General features: G+C 29.0%; 1 protein-coding gene across 1 annotated transcript; it reads left to right on the forward strand.

Annotated features, from left to right (window-relative positions):
- The first annotated feature begins 256 nt into the window (after positions 1-256).
- On the forward strand, positions 257-5448 carry LOC119610848. The gene is made up of 3 exons (XM_037966245.1): positions 257-1901; positions 3859-4042; positions 4111-5448. The coding sequence occupies exons 1-3, from the start codon at positions 692-694 to the stop codon at positions 4352-4354; spliced, it is 1638 nt and encodes a 545-aa protein (XP_037822173.1). The 5' UTR covers positions 257-691; the 3' UTR covers positions 4355-5448.
- Positions 5449-22776: the final 17328 nt, after the last annotated feature.

Raw genomic sequence — 22776 nt, forward strand, 5'->3', positions numbered from 1 at the left:
AGTTGGCGATCAGTGAATTTTCTATAGATCTGTATTTGTATGATCTGTAAGTGAAAACGGAGACATAATAATCGGCCAAAATATTTGCATTTCTTATTTTAGGATTTAAAAACAGTTATAGCTTTTGGGTTTTGCTAAAGTTTTTACATTTTTAATCACTGACTGTAGTTAAATTTAATTACATAGTTTATTTACCACACAAATGCTGAAATGAAATATTTTCATTTTTCTTTCCGTTTGCTTTCATTGCAGGAAAAACTGGCAAAAATAACAAAAGTTCAAAAATCTAAAAACTATAACCTGTGCCCTTCCCCCTTTAATAACATAAGGATCTAAGCTACACCTGCCAATATGAGGTTTTCTGGTGATTTTTAGCTTTTTGTTTTTCGAGCCACCAAAACATATGAACTGATGATGTAAAACCATAAATAAAAAAAAAAAAATATAACAAAAATATGCAAAAAAAAAGTTTTTACATGCAACATTAATTGAGTGCAACCCCTTTCAAATGTAAACTTGGCACAACAAAATTTCAAAAGAAATAATTTATAACAAACAACAAAGTTTTCAATATACAAAAATAGAAAGCAAAAACACCTTTATTTCCTCAATTTAAATGTAGTGGTGAACACAGTAAAACTTATGAACACATCTTTACAAACATAGTTTTGTGTAAGGAAAAAGGAAGATTATGCAGGAGGCAAGTTATAGACCTCAATATGCTGAGACTACAACTTTGTTGCAAAATCAAATGGAAACAAAAGTAACTAAAACATTAAGGGTCATTGCACAAGTCACACATACAGCAGACACACAAACATTTTATAAACGAGATTGTGGAGGAGCTGGAGAAGATGATGATGCTGCAACAGCATCTTGTTGTAGAAAATGTAAACAAGACAAATATAATGCTGCTATAAATACTAGAAATGACATTTGTGGACGAGGCAAAGCAAGCGAGGATACGGACAAATATGTAAAGGAAGATAGAGAAAGTGCCAAGGAAGAAATAAATATTTGCATAAAACCAAGAAATTGCAATAAACAAATACGAACAAAAAAAACTACAGCTACAACTACAGTAGAAACAAATTTAAATTGCAAATGCAAGGGATTTCCTAATAACAATGACAACAGTAATGATTGCCAGCTAACTAAATACAACAACAACAACAATGGCAGCAGCAACAACAGCAACACAAACAATAAATTCCTAAACAGTATTATTAGCATTTTATATTGTAAACAATTTAAAAGTACACAACAGCAGCAGCAACTTTATTATACACATCATTACCCAACAGCAAATAAAACATGTCTTACTCAATGCCTTCAGCAACAGCAGCAAACTTCGGCTCCTTGTCCTCCCCCACAGAAAATGCTCCTAAATTGTTCTTATAAAATGTCATCATATTTTCCAGATCTCTTTTACTTTGTAAATACTCTACTCTTACTTCTCACCGTTATCCAATTGCCGCAACATCTGGTAGAGGCCAGTTGTCGCTATGAACCCAGTCGTTCATGTGAGGCAATATGTCAACCCATCTGGTCGACGCCGGATAACATCAACAACAATAATAATTATCAATCAACTGTATTAGCAACAAATAATGTGACATTGACAAACTTTTTTCCCGCCGATTACAATTGTACAATACGTGCTCTTGTTCTGATGCCCGACGATGATGGTTACGTGGCATCATTGAAACGTGTCGTACCCATTTTACAAGTGGCAGAGCAACGTATACATGCCAGTGGTTTGTTGCCGTCATACATACAATTCGATTGGATGCCGCAGGATGATAAATGTGATGCAGCTTTTGCTGCTGTTAAGGCTATGGATGGGATAGTGAAGAATTGTTCGCACGTGTTTTTCGGACCCGTTTGTGATTATTCATTAGGTGAGTTAAAGGGGGGTGGGGTGGTGAGTGATAAATCAATCGAATTGGTTGTAAATTAAATGTAATTTAGCAGTATTACACTTAAAATTTGAAAGGATAATGACCAATAAGGAAATATGCCTAATTTGGCTAAATTTTCTATACAAAAATATACCCAATTTGGACATATTTTATTTATATATTTTAGTTGACGATCAGTAACTTTTGTACAGAAATGTAGACGATCAGCAACATCTCTATAGAAAAGATGACGATCAGTAACTTTTCTATAGAAAAGATGACGATCAGTTTAGTTTTCTATAGAAAAGTTGATGATCAGTAAGTTTTCAATAGAAAAGTTGACGATCAGTTCAGTTTTCTATAGAAAAGTTGACGATCAGTTCAGTTTTCTATAGAAAAGTTGACGATCAGTTTAGTTTCTATAGAAAAGTTGACGATCAGTTAAATTTTCTGTAGAAAAGTTGACGATCAGTTCAATTTTTAAAAGAAAAGTTTACGATCAGATCAGTTTTCTATAGAAAAGTTGACGATCAGTTCAGTTTTCTATAGAAAAGTTGACGATCAGTTCAGTTTTCTATAGAAAAGTTGACGATCAGTTCAGTTTTCTATAGAAAAGTTGACGATCAGTTCAGTTTTCTATAGAAAAGTTGACGATCAGTTCAGTTTTCTATAGAAAAGTTGACGATCAGTTCAGTTTTTTTATAGAAAAGTTGACGATCAGTTCTGTTTTTTATTTAAAAGTTAACGATCAGTTCAGTTTTCTATATAAAAGTTAACGATCAGTTCAGTTTTCTATATAAAAGTTAACGATCAGTTCAGTTTTCTATAGAATAGTTGACGATCAGTATAGTTTCCTATAGAAAATTTGACGATCAATTCAGTTGGTGATCAGTTCAGTTTTCTATAGAAAAGTTTACGATCAGTAAGTTTTCCATGGAAAAGTTTACGATCATTTCAGGTTTTTATAGAAAAATTGACGATCAGTTAAGTTTTCTATAGAAAAGTTGACGATCAGTTCAGTTTTCTATAGAAAAGTTGACGATAAGTTCAATTTTCTGTAAAAAAAGTTGACAATCAGTTCAGTTTTCTATAGAAAAGTTGACGATCAGTTCAGTTTTCCATAGAAAAGTTGACGATCAGTTCAGTTTTCTATAGAAAAGTTGACGATAAGTTCAATTTTCTATAAAAAAAGTTGACAATCAGTTCAGTTTTCTATAGAAAAGTTGACGATCAGTTCAGTTTTCCATAGAAAAGTTGACGATCAGCTTAGTTTTCTAGAGAAAAGTTGATGATCAGCCATGTTTTCCATAGAAATGTTCAGTTTAGTTTTCCACAGAAAAGTTCACGATCAGTTTAGTTTTCTATAGAAAAGTTTACGATCAGATCAGTTTTCTATAGAAAAGTTGACGATCAGTTCTGTTTTCTATAGAAAAGTTCACGATCAGTAAGTTGTCCATAGAAAAGTTGACGATTAGTTCAGTTTTCTATAGAAAAGTTCACGATCGCACCAGTTTTCTATAGAAAAGTTAACGATTAATTCAGTTTTCTATAAAAAAGTTGACGATCAGTAAGTTGTCTGTAGAAAAGTTTACGATAAGTTCAGTTATCTATAGAAAAGTTGATGATCAGTTTTGTTTTCTATAGAAAAGTTGATGATCAGTTTAGTTTTCTATAGAAAAGTTGATGATCAGTAAGTTTTCTATAGAAAAGTTGATGATCAGTAAGTTTTCTATAGAAAAGTTGATGATCAGTAAGTTTTCAATAGAAAAGTTGACGATTAGTAAGTTTTTAATAGAAAAGTTAACGATCAGTAAAGTTTCTATAGACAAGTTGGAGATCAGAAACTTTTCTACTGAAAATTTATCGATCAGTATTAAACGATCAGTTAGAAATACAAATGTATATATTTTATCTATCAAAGCATTTCCAATAACAACCAATCTAATTTATTTTCCAGCTGCTGTTGGCCGTATAGCCAAGTACTTCAATAGCAATGGCACACCCCTCATATCAGTGGGTGGTTCCACATTTGATTTTGAAAAACCCAAAACTAAATGTTCGGATGAATTTTATATGCTATTGCGTACGGGTATGTTAAGTTTTGAATCCATATCAGAACTAACAATATCGGTAATGAAAAGGTTAGATAAAATTAATAACTATTAAATTGAAATACTTATAAATATTAATTATTCTCTCTTCTACACAGACACAAATGGTCACGTTCCATTTTCTTTTACGATGCTGATGGTCAACGTAATGTTGCTGGTCAACATACCTGTTACCTCATGATGACCAGTCTGGGCAAACAAATGCGTAATGAAAATATGACTTTTGCTCAATATCGCATTACAGAAAAGTTTAAAAATCGTACCGAAGAAATGACAAGAGAAATTGGTAACAAAAATTCTGGTAAGTGGACGACACAAGACAAGTATTTATTGGTTATTTAAGTAATTAGTTGTTGATAAGTAAGATAAGTGTGTGAAAAAAGTGTTAACATATATTGATGTTAGTTAACATTTTGTTGGTAGAGAGGAGGAGTTAAATTTAAACTGTTTATTGAGTTTAACAGAAATGTAAAAAGCTTTTGGTTTAAGTGGGATGACAGCAGTTTGGTAAAGCTTTTCAACAATGTTAACATTGGAAAGCAGTAACATTTTGTGTGAATGTATATTGACAAGTTTTTAGTAAAGTTTAAAACCAGTGGAAAAAAGCTTTTTGTAAAATGGAGAAAATATACCTATAATCTGTTATATACATAAAGTTTTATATTTTGTAAACTGTTATATTTATAATGTATGTATATGTATAACATTTTAGAATATTGGACTTAAGTTAGATTAACGGAGAAACAAATACTTTAAAAAAGTTGAAATACATATCTCAAGTTTCCCTAAAGCTTTAATAAAATATGAAATAATTTTGTTTTTAACAAGAACTTTTTAAAGTTTCTAGTAAAATCTTCAACACATGGAATTCTCAAAGCTTAGATCAGCTTAAAAGCTAATACTTGATGTCAAAAGCTTTTACTATTATAAACATTTCAAAAAAAACTACAATTTTACAAGATTGCATAAACATTTTAATAAAATATGAAATAAATTTTTATAAAATATTTCTTTATATTAAAAGCTTTCTAAAGTTTGCAACAGAAAATGTTCCTTACAATTTAGTCTAGCTGGAAAGCTAATTCCTAAAGTTAAAAGCTTTTTATGTTATGATAATGTTTCTAACAATTTAGTGTAACTTAAAAACTAATTCCCATAGTAAAAAGCTTTTAATTTTATGAAAAATTTTCAATTCAAAAAATTTTACTAAAGCTGAAGTATTACATTTAATGAATTTATATTAAATATTTGATTTTAATACAATCTTTCTAAAGCTTTAAAGGCACATTTACGGATACAAAGTTAAACTGACTTTTCGTTTTCAGTAACGATTAAGTTACAATCGGAAATGAGCTTTAAGCAAACATTTCATGTTATAGAATTCTATAATATTGTTATGACTTTTTAAAGATTTTAATTTTTGGTGGCGAAAGCTTTAAGCTTTAATAAAATATTTGAAGACTTAGAATTATGAAAAGTTTTATTAGAGCTTAGCTAGCTCAAAGCTAATTCTTAGTGTTAAAATCTTTAAAATTGATATGTTTCTAACAAGAGCTTTTTGCTAAAAGCTTTAGAAATAGCTATGCAATGTCTAGCTTTCTAGCTAACTCTTAATGTAAAATTTTTAGTAAACAAAAGCCTTTTCAAGAGTTTAGCAAAAGCTTGAAGCCATAGAATTTCCAAAAAGTAGTTGACAATCTTCAAGCTTTAAAGCTAAATTTAGTATATACAAAATCTGAACAAATGTTTATATTCGACTTTGTAAAGTCAAGTCGAAAGTTCAAACTTTAATGCTAAAGCTTAACATATTTACAGCTTTTTCTGCAAATTTGTTTATTTTTCAAGATATAGAGAGCTTTTTGGGTAAAACTAATAAAGTTTTAGTAGTTTATATTCTAAAAGACTTAAGTAAGCTTTAAAGCTCTACTTTTGAAAGTTTTGTTAAACTTAAAAGTGAATATTTTATACCAAACTCTCTAAGTATTATAAAAAAAATAAATATTTTCTTTAAATAAGAAGTTTTTTTACTAAAACTGATAAAATAAAGAAATTAATAAAGCTTTAAGCTTTTGTTAATAAATGAAACTTAAAACATATACATATTAGAATATACTTATGTAGTTTCCAAATAAAGCTTTAATATCCATAAACTTTTTAGAATTTAGTGGTAAAATAACAAAAGATTTTCTAAAGTTTTGACAATATCTAGCTCATGTGAAAAGCTATAAAGCTAAAATTAAACCTTTAAAACTTAAATACAACTTTCTGTCACATTATTTTATACTAATCTTAACCACTGTTCAGCTTTTGCTCTCCCCCTGTCCTTTAATGAAAAGCTCCCCTTTTTATTATTGTTTAATATTCGAAAACCTGCGAATCATAACAAATAGCACGTGCTCCTGTCAAAAGCTCTTAAACATATACGAATTCGAACTAAAAACAAAAAACAGCTGTTGCCCTACATAAAGACGAATACCAGAAATAAAGACCGGCAAAAATGGTAAGAAATTAGAAATCCATCAGTTTTGTTTATAAACTTCGAGTATAAACATTGCCGGTTTTAATAACAACGGATGTTGGTTGCGCCTCAAAAACGAGTCTATTAAAGAAAAGTGAAAAACAAGCAAAATAAAAAAAAGTTTTAAAAATATTTGTAAAAAATTTTATATAAATTCTTGACAACAGAATCATAATAAATCTTTAATCAACAAGTGAAAGCTTAATGAAAAACTTTTTTTTTTTGAAAAGTTTTGCGTAAAAAATGCAAAAAGTGTTTTTGTTTTTAACGTTTATGTTAAATAGTTTCAAAGCTGTTTAATTAAAGTTTGTAAAGAATTTAAAGGAATATTTTAAAAGTTATGGTAAAGTGAAAAAATAAAAAATATATATAAATAAAATTGATAAAACCAGTTTTAGTAAACAAAGTAATTGTGGGAAATTTTTAATGAGTTATAAGAAAATGTTGTGAGTTTTTTTCTTAAATAATAAACAAAACTAAATATGCCACTGAATTTGACCTAAAAAGGGCGTGATTTAACCATAAAACTTAACAACATTTTTGAAAATTTCCTAAATTTTGTGATTTTTTTTCCATGAAAAACTTTTCAATATAAAGTTTAATTTTTATTTAATGGGATTTCCTTATTGTTTACAAAATATTGCTATAATGTGAACTCACCTTTAACTAATAAGCTCATTGTTATTCATGTCCTTTTATATACTTATGCTTAGAATAAAAAATTATGTTCATAAATTTAAAATTGCATAATATGTTTAATAATCTATATAAAGTTAAATTTAACATTTTCTTGGAAATTATTATCCAGTTTTTTTGGTAAAATATTTTGATATTCCTGTAACGACTACAGCTGTCTAGCTAGTCAGACACTTACAACTCCCATGGTTGATATTTTTTAAAAACTAATTTACATTTTAATTGTGATTAAATGTATTTTGGAGTTATTCTTGTACGTGTTTGCTGCTGTCAAAACTGAGAAAATATTAATTACTTAGATTCGCTTGTGTTTGATTAATCCTAGTTAAATTTCTTGTACGTTTATATTTTTACAAAAATTTATGAAAAATCAGCAGGTCTAACAGCAATAACACTTACAAAACTATAATAAAGTTTACAATATTCCTAAAAACTGAATTATAGACTTGACTAGACTGTGGACTAGACTATGGACTAGACTATAGACTTTACCACAGACTACACTATAGACTAGACTAAAACTAGACTATAAACCAACATACAATAGACTAGATTAATAATTGGATTTTAGACTAGACTATAAACCAACAAGCTATATTAAACTAGACTATAGACTAGATAAATGACTGAACTTTAGACTATACTATAGACTAGAATATAGGCTAGACAACAAACTAGACTATAGACTAAACTATAGACATGACTATAGACTAGACTATAAACGAAGTTACCAAATAACACTATAGGCTAGAGTATAGACTAGAATATAGACTATACTAGACTAAAGACTACACTTGACTATAGACCAGTCTATAGACTAAACTATAGACTAGACTATAGACTACACTATAAACTACACTGTAGACAAGAATAAAGATTACACTACTTATATACTAAGTAGACCGTAAGAGTAAACTATACACTAGACTATATACTAAACTATAGACTAAACAGAAGACTAGAATATAGAATATACACTAGACTATAGACTAAACTATAGACTAGACTATAAATTATACTATAAACGAAATTACTAAATTATACTTGACTATCAACTTGATTAATGATTGGACTATAAAATAAACTATAAACTAAATTATAGACTAGACCGTAGACTAGACTATACACTAGACCATACATTAGACTATAGACTAGACTATAAATAGACTATAGACTATTCTATAGTCTAGTCAGTTTAGACTAAAGTCTATAGTCCAGACTATAGTCTAAACTGTAGACTAGTCTAGTCATAGTCTAGTCATAGTTCTAGTCATCTAGTCTAGTCATAGTCTAGTCATAGTCTAGTCATAGTCTAGTCATAGTCTAGTCTAGTCTAGTCATAGTCTAGTCATAGTCTAGTCATAGTGTAGTCATAGTCTAGTCATAGTCTAGTCATAGTCTAGTCATAGTCTAGTCATAGTCTAGTCATAGTCTAGTCATAGTCCTAGTCATAGTCTAGTCATAGTCTAGTCATAGTCTAGTCATAGTCTAGTCATAGTCTAGTCATAGTCTAGTCATAGTCTAGTCATAGTCTAGTCATAGTCTAGTCATAGTCTAGTCATAGTCTAGTCATAGTCATGTCATAGTCATAGTCTAGTCATAGTCCTAGTCATAGTCCTAGTCATAGTCTAGTCATAGTCCAGTCATAGTCTAGTCATAGTCCTAGTCATAGTCCTAGTCAATAGTCTAGTCCATAGTCTAGTCATAGTCTAGTCATAAGTCATAGTCTAGTCATAGTCTAGTCATAGTCTAGTCATAGTCTAGTCATAGTCTAGTCATAGTCTAGTCATAGTCTAGTCATAGTCTAGTCATAGTCTAGTCATAGTCTAGTCATAGTCTAGTCATAGTCTAGTCATAGTCTAGTCATAGTCTAGTCATAGTCTAGTCATAGTCTAGTCATAGTCTAGTCATAGTCTAGTCATAGTCTAGTCATAGTCTAGTCATAGTCTAGTCATAGTCTAGTCATAGTCTAGTCATAGTCTAGTCATAGTCTAGTCATAGTCTAGTCATAGTCTAGTCATAGTCTAGTCATAGTCTAGTCATAGTCTAGTCATAGTCTAGTCATAGTCTAGTCATAGTCTAGTCATAGTCTAGTCATAGTCTAGTCATAGTCTAGTCATAGTCTAGTCATAGTCTAGTCATAGTCTAGTCATAGTCTAGTCATAGTCTAGTCATAGTCTAGTCATAGTCTAGTCATAGTCTAGTCATAGTCTAGTCATAGTCTAGTCATAGTCTAGTCATAGTCTAGTCATAGTCTAGTCATAGTCTAGTCATAGTCTAGTCATAGTCTAGTCATAGTCGTCAGTCTAGTCATAGTCTAGTCATAGTCTAGTCATAGTCTAGTCATAGTCTAGTCATAGTCTAGTCATAGTCTAGTCATAGTCTAGTCATAGTCTAGTCATAGTCTAGTCATAGTCTAGTCATAGTCTAGTCATAGTCTAGTCATAGTCTAGTCATAGTCTAGTCATAGTCTAGTCATAGTCTAGTCATAGTCTAGTCATAGTCTAGTCATAGTCTAGTCATAGTCTAGTCATAGTCTAGTCATAGTCCAGTCATAGTCTAGTCATAGTCCAGTCATAGTCTAGTCATAGTCTAGTCATAGTCTAGTCATAGTCCAGTCATAGTCTAGTCATAGTCTAGTCATAGTCTAGTCATAGTCTAGTCATAGTCTAGTCATAGTCTAGTCATAGTCTAGTCATAGTCTAGTCATAGTCTAGTCATAGTCTAGTCATAGTCTAGTCATAGTCTAGTCATAGTCTAGTCATAGTCTAGTCATAGTCTAGTCATAGTCTATAGTCTAGTCATAGTCTAGTCATAGTCTAGTCATAGTCTAGTCATAGTCTAGTCATAGTCTAGTCATAGTCTAGTCATAGTCTAGTCATAGTCTAGTCATAGTCTAGCCATAGTCTAGTCATAGTCTAGTCATAGTCTAGTCATAGTCTAGTCATAGTCTAGTCATAGTCTAGTCATAGTCTAGTCATAGTCTAGTCATAGTCTAGTCATAGTCTAGTCATAGTCTAGTCATAGTCTAGTCATAGTCAGTCTATAGTCATAGTCTAGTCATAGTCTAGTCATAGTCTAGTCATAGTCTAGTCATAGTCTAGTCATAGTCTAGTCATAGTCTAGTCATAGTCTAGTCATAGTCTAGTCATAGTCTAGTCATAGTCTAGTCATAGTCTAGTCATAGTCTAGTCATAGTCTAGTCATAGTCTGGTCATAGTCTAGTCATAGTCTAGTCATAGTCTAGTCATAGTCTAGTCATAGTCTAGTCATAGTCTAGTCATAGTCTAGTCATAGTCTAGTCATAGTCTAGTCATAGTCTAGTCATAGTCTAGTCATAGTCTAGTCATAGTCTAGTCATAGTCTAGTCATAGTCTAGTCATAGTCTAGTCATAGTCTAGTCATAGTCTAGTCATAGTCTAGTCATAGTCTAGTCATAGTCTAGTCATAGTCTAGTCATAGTCTAGCATAGTCTAGTCATAGTCTAGTCATAGTCTAGTCATAGTCTAGTCATAGTCTACTAATAGTCTACTAATAGTCTACTCATAGTCTACTCATAGTCTAGTCATGGTCTGGTTATAATTAAAGGATATCTTATCTGTCACTCATAAAAATGTTTTGTTTCTATTCCTGCAAATTATGATTTTATTTCTAAATCTATTTAAATATCTAAAAGTAACATTTTTTACAATTCAAAACTGCCACTTCGCCTGTCTGTTAGTTTTCTTTATTGCCAAAGAAAATTAAATTATTTATTTAATTATTTGTTGTGCAAATAATTTGGCCACTCAATGTTTGCAAATTGAAATTTGTTTATATTTAATCAAATTTAATTTCATTTTTATGTTTGAAGAGATTTTTGTAATTTGCTCAACATTCAGGATGTGATAGACACAGAGCATCGAAGTGTTGTAAAGAATTCAAGTAAATTGCAATAAATTTGTTTTTGGTACAGGAGAAAAATATGTGGAAAATTGGATTTACAAAATAACAAGATAAATAGAAAAAAAAAAGATTTCATTAGCGCCCGGGGACATTGTAAAGAAGTGTTAATTATTGATTTTCTTAAACGTTTACAATTTTTATGAGATTAAGTTAATAAAAGGGAGGGTTTGTAGATGTGTATAGAGAGGAAATTGTATTAATTTACGAAAAATATTTAAGAAACTTAATTATTCTTTTTTATTAAAAAAATTTAATTTATGATTTCAAGCTCATATTTATTTCTATTGTGTGACCGTCTTTGTCGTTTTTAACAATTTATGCAAATTTGTAACTTTCATATAATTCATTAGCTAGTTTTTATAAATAACAGTGCGTATGATGAATATGACTTTGTTTGAATAACAAGCATACGCCCAGGTGGCAGTTGTGAATAGGAGCAACTTTAAATTATAGTTAAAAAACATATATTTTATTTTAGAGTATTTGTATTCATTTGTCAAAATCAAATGCAGTAATAATTTCAGTTTACATTGTATTTCTCAAGTTTTTTGTACAGACTTTTGTATAAATTTAATTCAAATTTCCCTCTAAATTTGTCTGAATAATACAAATAAAAAAACAACATTGAAACGAACAAAACAAATCAATGTTTCATGACACTGACATTGAGCTGAATTTTAGATTATTGTCGGTTTTCATACTAATTTTTCAAATATTTTTAACATTTATCAAAATTGCATTTTCTCCCCTTAAATTGTCTATTTATTTTTATGTATTTCATTTGGTTTTTTGTTAAATTTTGTTTTTAATGCCAGACGTGTAGATGACAAGATTGAACAATGGAGATAAACCAAGGAGAAGGCTTTAACGAATTGAAGATGCCCTAGAGAAATAGCAATGGCTTAAGAAAACATGACACGTATCAATTCTAAAATAGTAAAGCTAACACTGCAGATAGTTACTACTTAAACTTCTGGTTGTGATAAATCCTCCCATACCTTTCTGTTATGACATTTTCCTACGCCTCTTCAAAGGACTTAATAAAAGTAACCAAAATAATTCACAAAAACAAATAAAATTTAACAAATTCACTTAATCTTCTTTGATGTTACTACCAACTTTTTTTAGTACATTTAGACCAGTTAAGCATAATACATTATTACACCACCACACACAAGAGATAAAATAATTGACACACATTACTTGCTGTGGTTTGCACTCTTAGCATATTAATAGATTCACATATTTTTCATGCGTTTCACTAACACTTAAGAAAAATTGCTCACCATTTCATAAATGTGTTAAAGTATGCTGCTTTTTGTTGACACATGAATTGAATGAATTGTATGAATTATGGTAAAATAGGCGTTTCTTATATATTTTAAACGTATTTCTACATTTTATATAAAAAAACGTACATAAATTCAAAAATGTAAGTCTTTTAGGAAAAATTGCATAGATATATTTTGTAAGCGCCTTAAAATAGACTAAATTTTCTAGTGAATGATGGTATACTTAAGGGCTTTTTTAAACCAATTGTATCAATTGTAGGCGAAACGCACTTTTTGGGATTTTCTTAGCTTATTAAAAAAATATATATATAATTTTGTAGATATACATAAATCTTTCAAGAATAAAGCCATATATTGTACAAAAGCAATTACGTATGTGGCCTAAAATAGACTAAAGTCTGTTCTATAGTGTTGTCTTGTCTATAATCTTGTATAAAGTCTATTCCATAGTCTATCATATGGTCTTATCTATAGTATAGTATATAGTCTAGAATAAAATGTAGTCTATAAAATGGCCTATAGTCTAGTCTATAAAATAGTCCGTAGTCTAGTCTATAACTAGTATATAGTCCAGTCTACAGTTTACTTTATTGTCTACTCTGTAGGATAGTCTATAGTCTAGTATATAATCTGGTCTATAGTCTAGTTAATAAACTAGTCTATGATCTAGTATAAAGTCTAGTCTATAGTTTGCTCTATATCCCAATTTATAGTGCAGTCTATAGTCTTGTATACAGTTTACTTTGTAGTATAGACTATAGTCTAATCTATAGTCTAGTCTATAGTCTAGTCTATAGTCTAATCTATAGTCTAGTCTATAGTCTAGTCTATAGTCTAGTCTATAGTCTAGTCTATAGTCTAGTCTATAGTCTAGTCTATAGTCTAGTCTATAGTCTAGTCTATAGTCTAGTCTATAGTCTAGTCTATAGTCTAGTCTATAGTCTAGTCTATAGTCTAGTCTATAGTCTAGTCTATAGTCTAGTCTATAGTCTAGTCTATAGTCTAGTCTATAGTCTAGTCTAGTCTATAGTCTAGTCTATAGTCTAGTCTATAGTCTAGTCTATAGTCTAGTCTATCTATAGTCTAGTCCAGGGTTCGGCAAACTACGGCTCGCGAGCCAAATGCGGCTCTTTGGATGTGGAGCTATGGCTCTTTAGTTTCATACGTATTTTTTTTATTTTATAAAAAAATATATACATATATTAAAATCTTTCTGAATAGATTAACGAGCAGTGTTTGTTAAAACTAACAAACAATTCGCATACGTTTCTACAATATACACAACATTTCAACTTTGTTTAATCCTTCTGCATGTGAGACAACTAACAATGAAAGTTTAGAGTCGTTTGTGAAAACTTTTAAACAACAAGTTATGATCCAAACTTTCTAAAGTTATACAAACCTATCTCTCCTATTGAATTGTTCCATGTACAAGTTAGTATTGTAAGAAAATGTTTAATTCTTTAAATTTTTAGTTGAAAAGTTCCCTATAAACGATGGGGTATCATGAGCGCTCCTACGAAGTGCCATTAGATAAAATGTAAAACATGATCATACATTCCGAAATTTTCGTGTTTTTCGAATTAAAAAATATTTTTTGGAAATTGAAAATATAGTAATTAAATAATTACTTAATAATGTAGAGAGTTTGGACACAGTTACCCAGGAAAAACTTACATTGAAAAGTCGTGAGTTAAAAAGCTAATAAAACCTCTTTTCACTACTTCTTCATTAGCATTTTAAGTCATTATTTTAACACGGTGATGTCATTGGAGGCAAGTACTTCTACGCACGCTTACTAATAGGAAGTTAAAAAAGTACTTCCATTTTCTCTTACAAAACAGTTGTTGAGTAAGTTGTTTTGTTTTTTAATAATAAAAAGAGCCAGCTAGGATACGAACCAGGGACTTCGATTTTTTAGTCAAATGTTCTACACACTGCATAGCTATTTTATTGCGCATCAAATAATGGTTTTCACATCAAAATTAATTTTGTTTTGTTTTTTGTAAAACACAATACTTAAAACGACAAAAAAATGACAATGCCGAAAATAAAGTACTTCTATATCAGATTATAAGAAAGTTATTACTAGAATACTTCTAAGTAATGCAGACGGTAAGTAGTAGTCATTGAAAAGTAAGTGGTTATGGAAGTACAACCCATTACCGAATTTTTGGCTGGGTAAATACTAAAAACTTGTTCTATTTAAAAACTTCAATATTTAAATACTGCGCGTTTTAGAAACGTTTTACAGTGTATTATGGACCGACACATCCTTACAAAATTTGGTAATGAGATTTTGGACCCTACTTGTTTGTGTTGATTTTCATCACTATACTTGTATTTTTCGTCGTTTTCGTGAACACTATATGGGTGGGTAGGGTCAATTCTGAATCCATCCTTATTAAATTTGGTATAGATATATTTGTTCCTATAAACTTGTTTATGACGAATTTCACCACTATGCTCGTATTATTAAGCATGTTATGAGCGTTGAAGTCATTTCCTGAAGAGGAATTTATATGGGGGTATGGTCAACAATGAACTGATCCTTACAAAATTTTGGAGAGAGATTTTCGTTCCTATAATACTTGTTTGTGTCGAATTGCGTCGCTATACTAATATGTATTATTAAATCAGTTATGAATGTTAAAGTTATTTTCCGAAGTAGACCTTTTTAAAGGGGATTTGTCAATTATGTTTTGTTTGTGTTGAATTTTGTCATAATATTGCTATTATTAAGACAGTTATGAACGTTAAAATCAAATTTGGAAGATAGATATTTGTTCTTATAAAACTTGTATATTTTGAATTTCGCTGCTATATTGCTACTGTTAAGTCAATTATGATCGTTAGTCATTTTCTGAAAATGACCTAATATTGGGCTTGGTAAAATATTTATCTCGATTGCCGCCGAAATAATATATTACTTTATACTGTATTAGCTGCGTCATCAATTTTCGTGATTTTTACATTTCCTGATATGTTTCCAAATGCCTTTTAAATGAAACACTGTCGCCCTACTCTAATAAACTTCTATATTTTTATATAACGAGTGCTTAAAAAATGCATTCGAATGACCCATATAAATTCAAAAAGTATTTGTAGTCAAAAATCTATATGTAAGATTCCTTGCAGAATGTCCTGTAGATAATTAAACCAAGTTTATGTTTTTGAAGTGAATTCATAAAGTATTTGTAAAGTTTTAATAAACAACAATTTTGTGGCTCTTTTAAAACATATGTTTTGTAAACTGTAATTTTTTGGCTCTTCCGACTCAAAAGTTTTGCCGACCCCTGGTCTAGTCTATAGTCTAGTCTATAGTCTAGTCTATAGTCTAGTCTATAGTCTAGTCTATAGTCTAGTCTATAGTCTAGTCTATAGTCTAGTCTATAGTCTAGTCTATAGTCTAGTCTATAGTCTAGTCTATAGTCTAGTCTATAGTCTAGTCTATAGTCTAGTCTATAGTCTAGTCTATAGTCTAGTCTATAGTCTAGTCTATAGTCTAGTCTATAGTCTAGTCTATAGTCTAGTCTATAGTCTAGTCTATAGTCTAGTCTATAGTCTAGTCTATAGTCTAGTCTATAGTCTAGTCTATAGTCTAGTCTATAGTCTAGTCTATAGTCTAGTCTATAGTCTAGTCTATAGTCTAGTCTATAGTCTAGTCTATAGTCTAGTCTATAGTCTAGTCTATAGTCTAGTCTATAGTCTAGTCTATAGTCTAGTCTATAGTCTAGTCTATAGTCTAGTCTATAGTCTAGTCTATAGTCTAGTCTATAGTCTAGTCTATAGTCTAGGTCTATAGTCTAGTCTATAGTATAGTCTATAGTCTAGTCTATAGTCTAGTCTATAGTCTAGTCTATAGTCCTAGTCTATAGTCTAGTCTATAGTCTAGTCTATAGTCTAGTCTATAGTCTAGTCTATAGTCTAGTCTATAGTCTAGTCTATAGACTAGTCTAGTCTATAGTCTAGTCTATAGACTAGTCTAGTCTATAGTCTAGTCTATAGTCTAGTCTATAGTCTAGTCTAGTCTATAGTCTAGTCTATAGTCTAGTCTATAGTCTAGTCTATAGACTAGTCTAGTCTATAGTCTAGTCTATAGTCTAGTCTATAGTCTAGTCTATAGTCTAGTCTATAGTCTAGTCTATAGTCTAGTCTATAGTCTAGTCTATAGTCTAGTCTATAGTCTAGTCTATAGTCTAGTCTATAGTCTAGTCTATAGTCTAGTCTATAGTCTAGTCTATAGTCTAGTCTATAGTCTAGTCTATAGTCTAGTCTATAGTCTAGTCTATAGTCTAGTCTATAGTCTAGTCTATAGTCTAGTCTATAGTCTAGTCTATAGTCTAGTCTATAGTCTAGTCTATAGTCTAGTCTATAGTCTAGTCTATAGTCTAGTCTATAGTCTAGTCTATAGTCTAGTCTATAGTCTAGTCTATAGTCTAGTCTATAGTCTAGTCTATAGTCTAGTCTATAGTCTAGTCTATAGTCTAGTCTATAGTCTAGTCTATAGTCTAGTCTATAGTCTAGTCTATAGTCTAGTCTATAGTCTAGTCTATAGTCTAGTCTATAGTCTAGTCTATAGTCTAGTCTATAGTCTAGTCTATAGTCTAGTCTATAGTCTAGTCTATAGTCTAGTCTATAGTCTAGTCTATAGTCTAGTCTATAGTCTAGTCTATAGTCTAGTCTATAGTCTAGTCTATAGACTAGTCTAGTCTATAGTCTAGTCTATAGACTAGTCTAGTCTATAGTCTAGTCTATAGTCTAGTCTATAGACTAGTCTAGTCTATAGTCTAGTCTATAGTCTAGTCTATAGTCTTATCTGTTATCCGTTTTATATTCTACAGCCTACTTTATAGTCTAGCTTTCATATTAGCTTTTTGACTTGTAAAAGATCGAAATTTTATATTTTTTTTAATTAAATAAAGTCAAATTATATATTCTGTTCATAACATCCAGCAAATTAATTATTCGTATCTTCAAATATATTTTTTCACATCTTTACAAATAGTTGAATAAAAATAAGTATATTCCCCTTTCCGACGTACACCATGATATAATAAATGAATTGTTGTCACCACAAGTAATTCCATATTGTTGATGATGGATTTGCATTGAAATATTTGATAGTGAAACAATGTACATATGTAAATGATGATATAAATGATTTTGACAATAATTTATTTTGCACAATTTACAATGGCTACAAAAATGTATTATTTTATTTATTTGAATGAACATTCCAAGTAAATACTCCTTTCACATGCACCAACAGTTGCAGTATTACAACAGTGTTAAACTTTTTTGTATATTTAGCAAATGTTTATTTAAAATGGTTGAAAAAATATCTGTCGGTTTTAGATACAATTTAATAAAATCAAAATTAAATGGCTTACTTTTAGCTGTTTTAAAAGTTCTTTAAAATTGCATACTTTTAGACACTTTTGATAATGAAATATGAATATATTAAAATAATATTTTATAAAGATATTTCAAATATGAAACATAAACAAATTTAATTTCATAAAAATAAAATTTTTTACAAATATTATGCAATAATATTTGCATAAAATTCATGGCATACTTTGAGGATTGGTAAGAAAAAAAATGTAAGAAAAATACTTACTTTTGGCTTATATTTAAGTTTTCTGTTGTTGGCTATTACCTTAATATTCTTTTGCGAATAATATTCTTAAAACAAGCAAAAATAATTTTATTCCCTTCTTCTGTTTGCACAATTTATATCATTTTGGCTCAGCTTCCATTTGAAAAAGAAAACTAAAAAGCAGCCAAACAAAACATAAGTCATGAGAATCTTTAGAGACTTTGCAAAACAAAATATTTTGATGCGAACATGACTACGAAACAGTTACAAAATATGTATACTTGTCAGTTGAAATGCTTACTTTCATTTGAAAAAGAAGAAAATGGTGTAAATTGAGCAAGATTTTAATGCATATAAATAAAACATAGTAAATTTACACTTACAATATACACATAAAAAATATATTTGTAGTAGAAAAGTGTGATGACGCTGCGTTTAACTTTACAGTTTACTATATACTCATTTGTTGGCATTGAATTTGCTTAGAACTGAAAAAAAATTTAAACTGAAAAGAAGCGTCAAAAGGAAACGGAAGCTGGCAATAAGGAAATGTAGAAAAATAAGAAAAGACAAGGTCAAACTAAAAAACACAAAATATGAAAACAAGACGATAAATTTGAGTTCACAAGAACGAAATAAAATAAACTTCTTAATTGTACATTTTTTACAGCAAAAGTATAGTCTAGTCTAAAGTCTATAGTCTAGTCTATAGTCTAGTATATAGTCTAGTCTATAGTCTAGTCTATAGTCTAGTCTATAGTCTAGTCTATAGTCTAGTCTATAGTCTAGTATATAGTCTAGTCTATAGTCTAGTCTATAGTCTAGTCTATAGTCTATAGTCTAGTCTATAGTCTAGTCTATAGTCTAGTCTATAGTCTAGTCTATAGTCTAGTCTATAGTCTAGTCTATAGTCTAGTCTATAGTCTAGTCTATAGTCCAGTCTATAGTCTAGTCTATAGTCTAGTCTATAGTCTAGTCTATAGTCTAGTCTATAGTCCAGTCTATAGTCTAGTCTATAGTCTAGTCTATAGTCTAGTCTATAGTCTAGTCTATAGTCTAGTCTATAGTCTAGTCTATAGTCTAGTCTATAGTCTAGTCTATAGTCTAGTCTATAGTCTAGTCTATAGTCTAGTCTATAGTCTAGTCTATAGTCTAGTCTATAGTCTAGTCTATAGTCTAGTCTATAGTCTAGTCTATAGTCTAGTCTATAGTCTAGTCTATAGTCTAGTCTATAGTCTAGTCTATAGTCTAGTCTATAGTCTAGTTGTTGGGGTTGTTTTTCTTTTTTTTTTTTTCAAACACATAGTCCCAAAACATTTCCTTTTTATTTCATACTTGTAAATGTTTTGGTTTGTTGTAGTAGCCTTTACTTGTTCAAAATTTGAAATTCAAAATTTTTTTTTCAATTTAGTTAGCATGAATTTTGTAAATAATATTTGAAATTATATTTTAGGTAAATGGTATTGAAAGTTTGAAATTTCATATTAAACTTGTTTTAAATTTAAAAATTTTGTTTTTATTTATTGAGTTACCTTAGTTTTTGGAAATATTAAATGAGAAAATTTTTGTAGGTAAATTGTTGTTTTTATTTTGAAAATTTGAAATTTGTTTAAGAAAACTTGTTTAGGAAAAATTTTTATATCATGTAGGCCAATATTATTGGAAAATTGTTTTTGATAATTTTTGAAGTTTTTTATAAAATTTTTCATTATTGTATAGAAATTCAAATTGTGCGGTTGAAAAATAAAAATTAAAACTGAAACGGATAATAAAATAAATAGTAAAATTTAAAAAAAAAATAAAGGAAAAATTCAAAAGGATTACGCAAGAATATTAATTAAAAGGATATGATTTTATACAAAGGATAATCAATGGAAATTGAAATAAAAGCATGATTCAAAGAAAAAGATATAAAAAATGTGAAAGTTTAATATAGAGCATAAACATACAAATTCAAATAAAATTAAAAGCAAAAACTTGTTTTAAATTTAAAAATTTTGTTTTTATTTATTGAGTTACCTTAGTTTTTGGAAATATTAAATGAGAAAATTTTTGTAGGTAAATTGTTGTTTTTATTTTGAAAATTTGAAATTTGTTTAAGAAAACTTGTTTAGGAAAAATTTTTATATCATGTAGGCCAATATTATTGGAAAATTGTTTTTGATAATTTTTGAAGTTTTTTAGAAAATTTTTCATTATTGTATAGAAATTCAAATTGTGCGGTTGAAAAATAAAAATTAAAACTGAAACGGATAATAAAATAAATAGTAAAATTTAAAAAAAAAAATAAAGGAAAAATTCAAAAGGATTACGCAAGAATATTAATTAAAAGGATATGATTTTATACAAAGGATAATCAATGGAAATTGAAATAAAAGCATGATTCAAAGAAAAAGATATAAAAAATGTGAAAGTTTAATATAGAGCATAAACATACAAATTCAAATAAAATTAAAAGCAAAATAATATTAACGATTTAAAACACAAAATTTTAAATATTTTGTATTAAAAGGAAATTTATAAAAAAAAAAAATATTAAATGAAATAAAAACTTAAAACTTTGAATAAAAGAAATAAAAAAAAATAAAAACTTAAAATTGTGAAGATTTTTAAATAGTTTTTTTTAATAAGCAAAAAAAGAATATATCATTGACAACTAAAAACTTCAACTATTTTAAATTAAATGAAACTAAAAATTTTAATAGTGTTTGAAATAAACAATGACAAATAAAACCTCAACTGTTAAAATTTAAAAAAAAAAAAAAAAGAAAAAAAAAAAGTTGATAATTTTTGAAAATTAATGTTATGAAAATAGACATATTTTAAAATAAGAAGAAAAAAAATACTAATGAAATGCTGAAATCTAAACCATTCGGATAAAATCAGTGCAATGAATAGTCAAGATTCTTTGAGTTTTAATGGATGGAGTAATTTGAATGAAATAATAATAAAATATTTAATTATTGTTTTTTATTAAATTGATATATAATTTAAATTTCATTTTGATTTGTTGTGTTTTTTTTATATTTAATTTTAAATTAATTCTGTTTTTGTAAAATTTTGAGAATATATTATTTTGAATATGCTGCTGATATGTACATATCGAGGGGTATAATATGTAAGTTGTTTTTGTTATATAATATTATTTTTATTTTAAAATATTGATTTGTTTCTTTGTTGTTAAAAATTTATTCATGGCAATAACATTGAACATTTCAATTTATTTAAATATTATATTATTATTTGTTTTTAATTTTCAATTTAATAAATGTTGAAATTATTTGAATTTAATGAAAATTTGATTAAAATGATGTACTAATTTTTATAAATTTTTGAGTTGTGGATGATTGAGGTAAGAGATGGTAAATTGTGGTAAATTTGTTTTCATTAAAAGGGAAAATTGAACATCACTGATTAGAACCCAATAATTGTTTAGTCATGAATCAGTGACGTTACATAGTCTATAGTCTAGTCTATAGTCTAGTCTATAGTCTAGTCTATAGTCTAGTCTATAGTCTAGTCTATAGTCTAGTCTATAGTCTAGTCTATAGTCTAGTCTATAGTCTAGTCTATAGTCTAGTCTAGCCTATAGTCTAGCCTATAGTCTAAGCAAAACAAGACGATAAATTTGAGTTCACAAGAACGAAATAAAATAAACTTCTTAATTGTACATTTTTTACAGCAAAAGTATAGTCTAGTCTAAAGTCTATAGTCTAGTCTATAGTCTAGTATATAGTCTAGTCTATAGTCTAGTCTGTAGTCTAGTCTATAGTCTAGTCTATAGTCTAGTCTATAGTCTAGTATATAGTCTAGTCTATAGTCTAGTCTATAGTCTAGTCTATAGTCTAGTCTATAGTCTAGTCTATAGTCTAGTCTAGTCTATAGTCTATTCTATAGTCTAGTCTACTATAGTCTAGTCTATAGTCTAGTCTATAGTCTAGTCTATAGTCTAGTCTATAGTCTAGTCTATAGTCTAGTCTATAGTCCTAGTCTATAGTCTAGTCTATAGTCTAGTCTATAGTCTAGTCTATAGTCTAGTCTATAGTCTAGTCTATAGTCTAGTCTATAGTCTAGTCCTATAGTCTAGTCTATAGTCTAGTCTATAGTCTAGTCTATAGTCTAGTCTATAGTCTAGTCTATAGTCTAGTCTATAGTCTAGTCTATAGTCTAGTCTATAGTCTAGTCTATAGTCTAGTCTATAGTCTAGTCTATAGTCTAGTCTATAGTCTAGTCTATAGTCTAGTCTATAGTCTAGTCTATAGTCTAGTCTATAGTCTAGTCTATAGTCTAGTCTATAGTCTAGTCTATAGTCCTAGTCTGTAAGTCTAGTCTATAGTCTAGTCTATAGTCTAGTCTATAGTCTAGTCTATAGTCTAGCCTATAGTCTAGTCTATAGTCTAGTCATAGTCTATAGTCTAGTCTATAGTCTAGTCTATAGTCTAGTCTATAGTCTAGTCTACAGTCTAGTCTATAGTCTAGTCTATAGTCTAGTCTGTAGTCTAGTCTATAGTCTAGTCTGTAGTCTAGTCTATAGTCTAGCCTATAGTCTAGCCTATAGTCTAGCCTATAGTCTAGACTATAGTCTAGTCTATAGTCTAGTCTATAGTCTAGTCTATAGTCTAGTCTATAGTCTAGTCTATAGTCTAGTCTATAGTCTAGTCTATAGTCTAGTCTATAGTCTAGTCTATAGTCTAGTCTATAGTCTAGTCTA

The sequence above is a fragment of the Lucilia sericata genome, unplaced genomic scaffold (genome assembly GCF_015586225.1).
Source record: "Lucilia sericata isolate MDLA Ls3-8-SP2 unplaced genomic scaffold, ASM1558622v1 Contig001288F_arrow, whole genome shotgun sequence".
NCBI lineage: Eukaryota > Metazoa > Arthropoda > Insecta > Diptera > Calliphoridae > Lucilia > Lucilia sericata.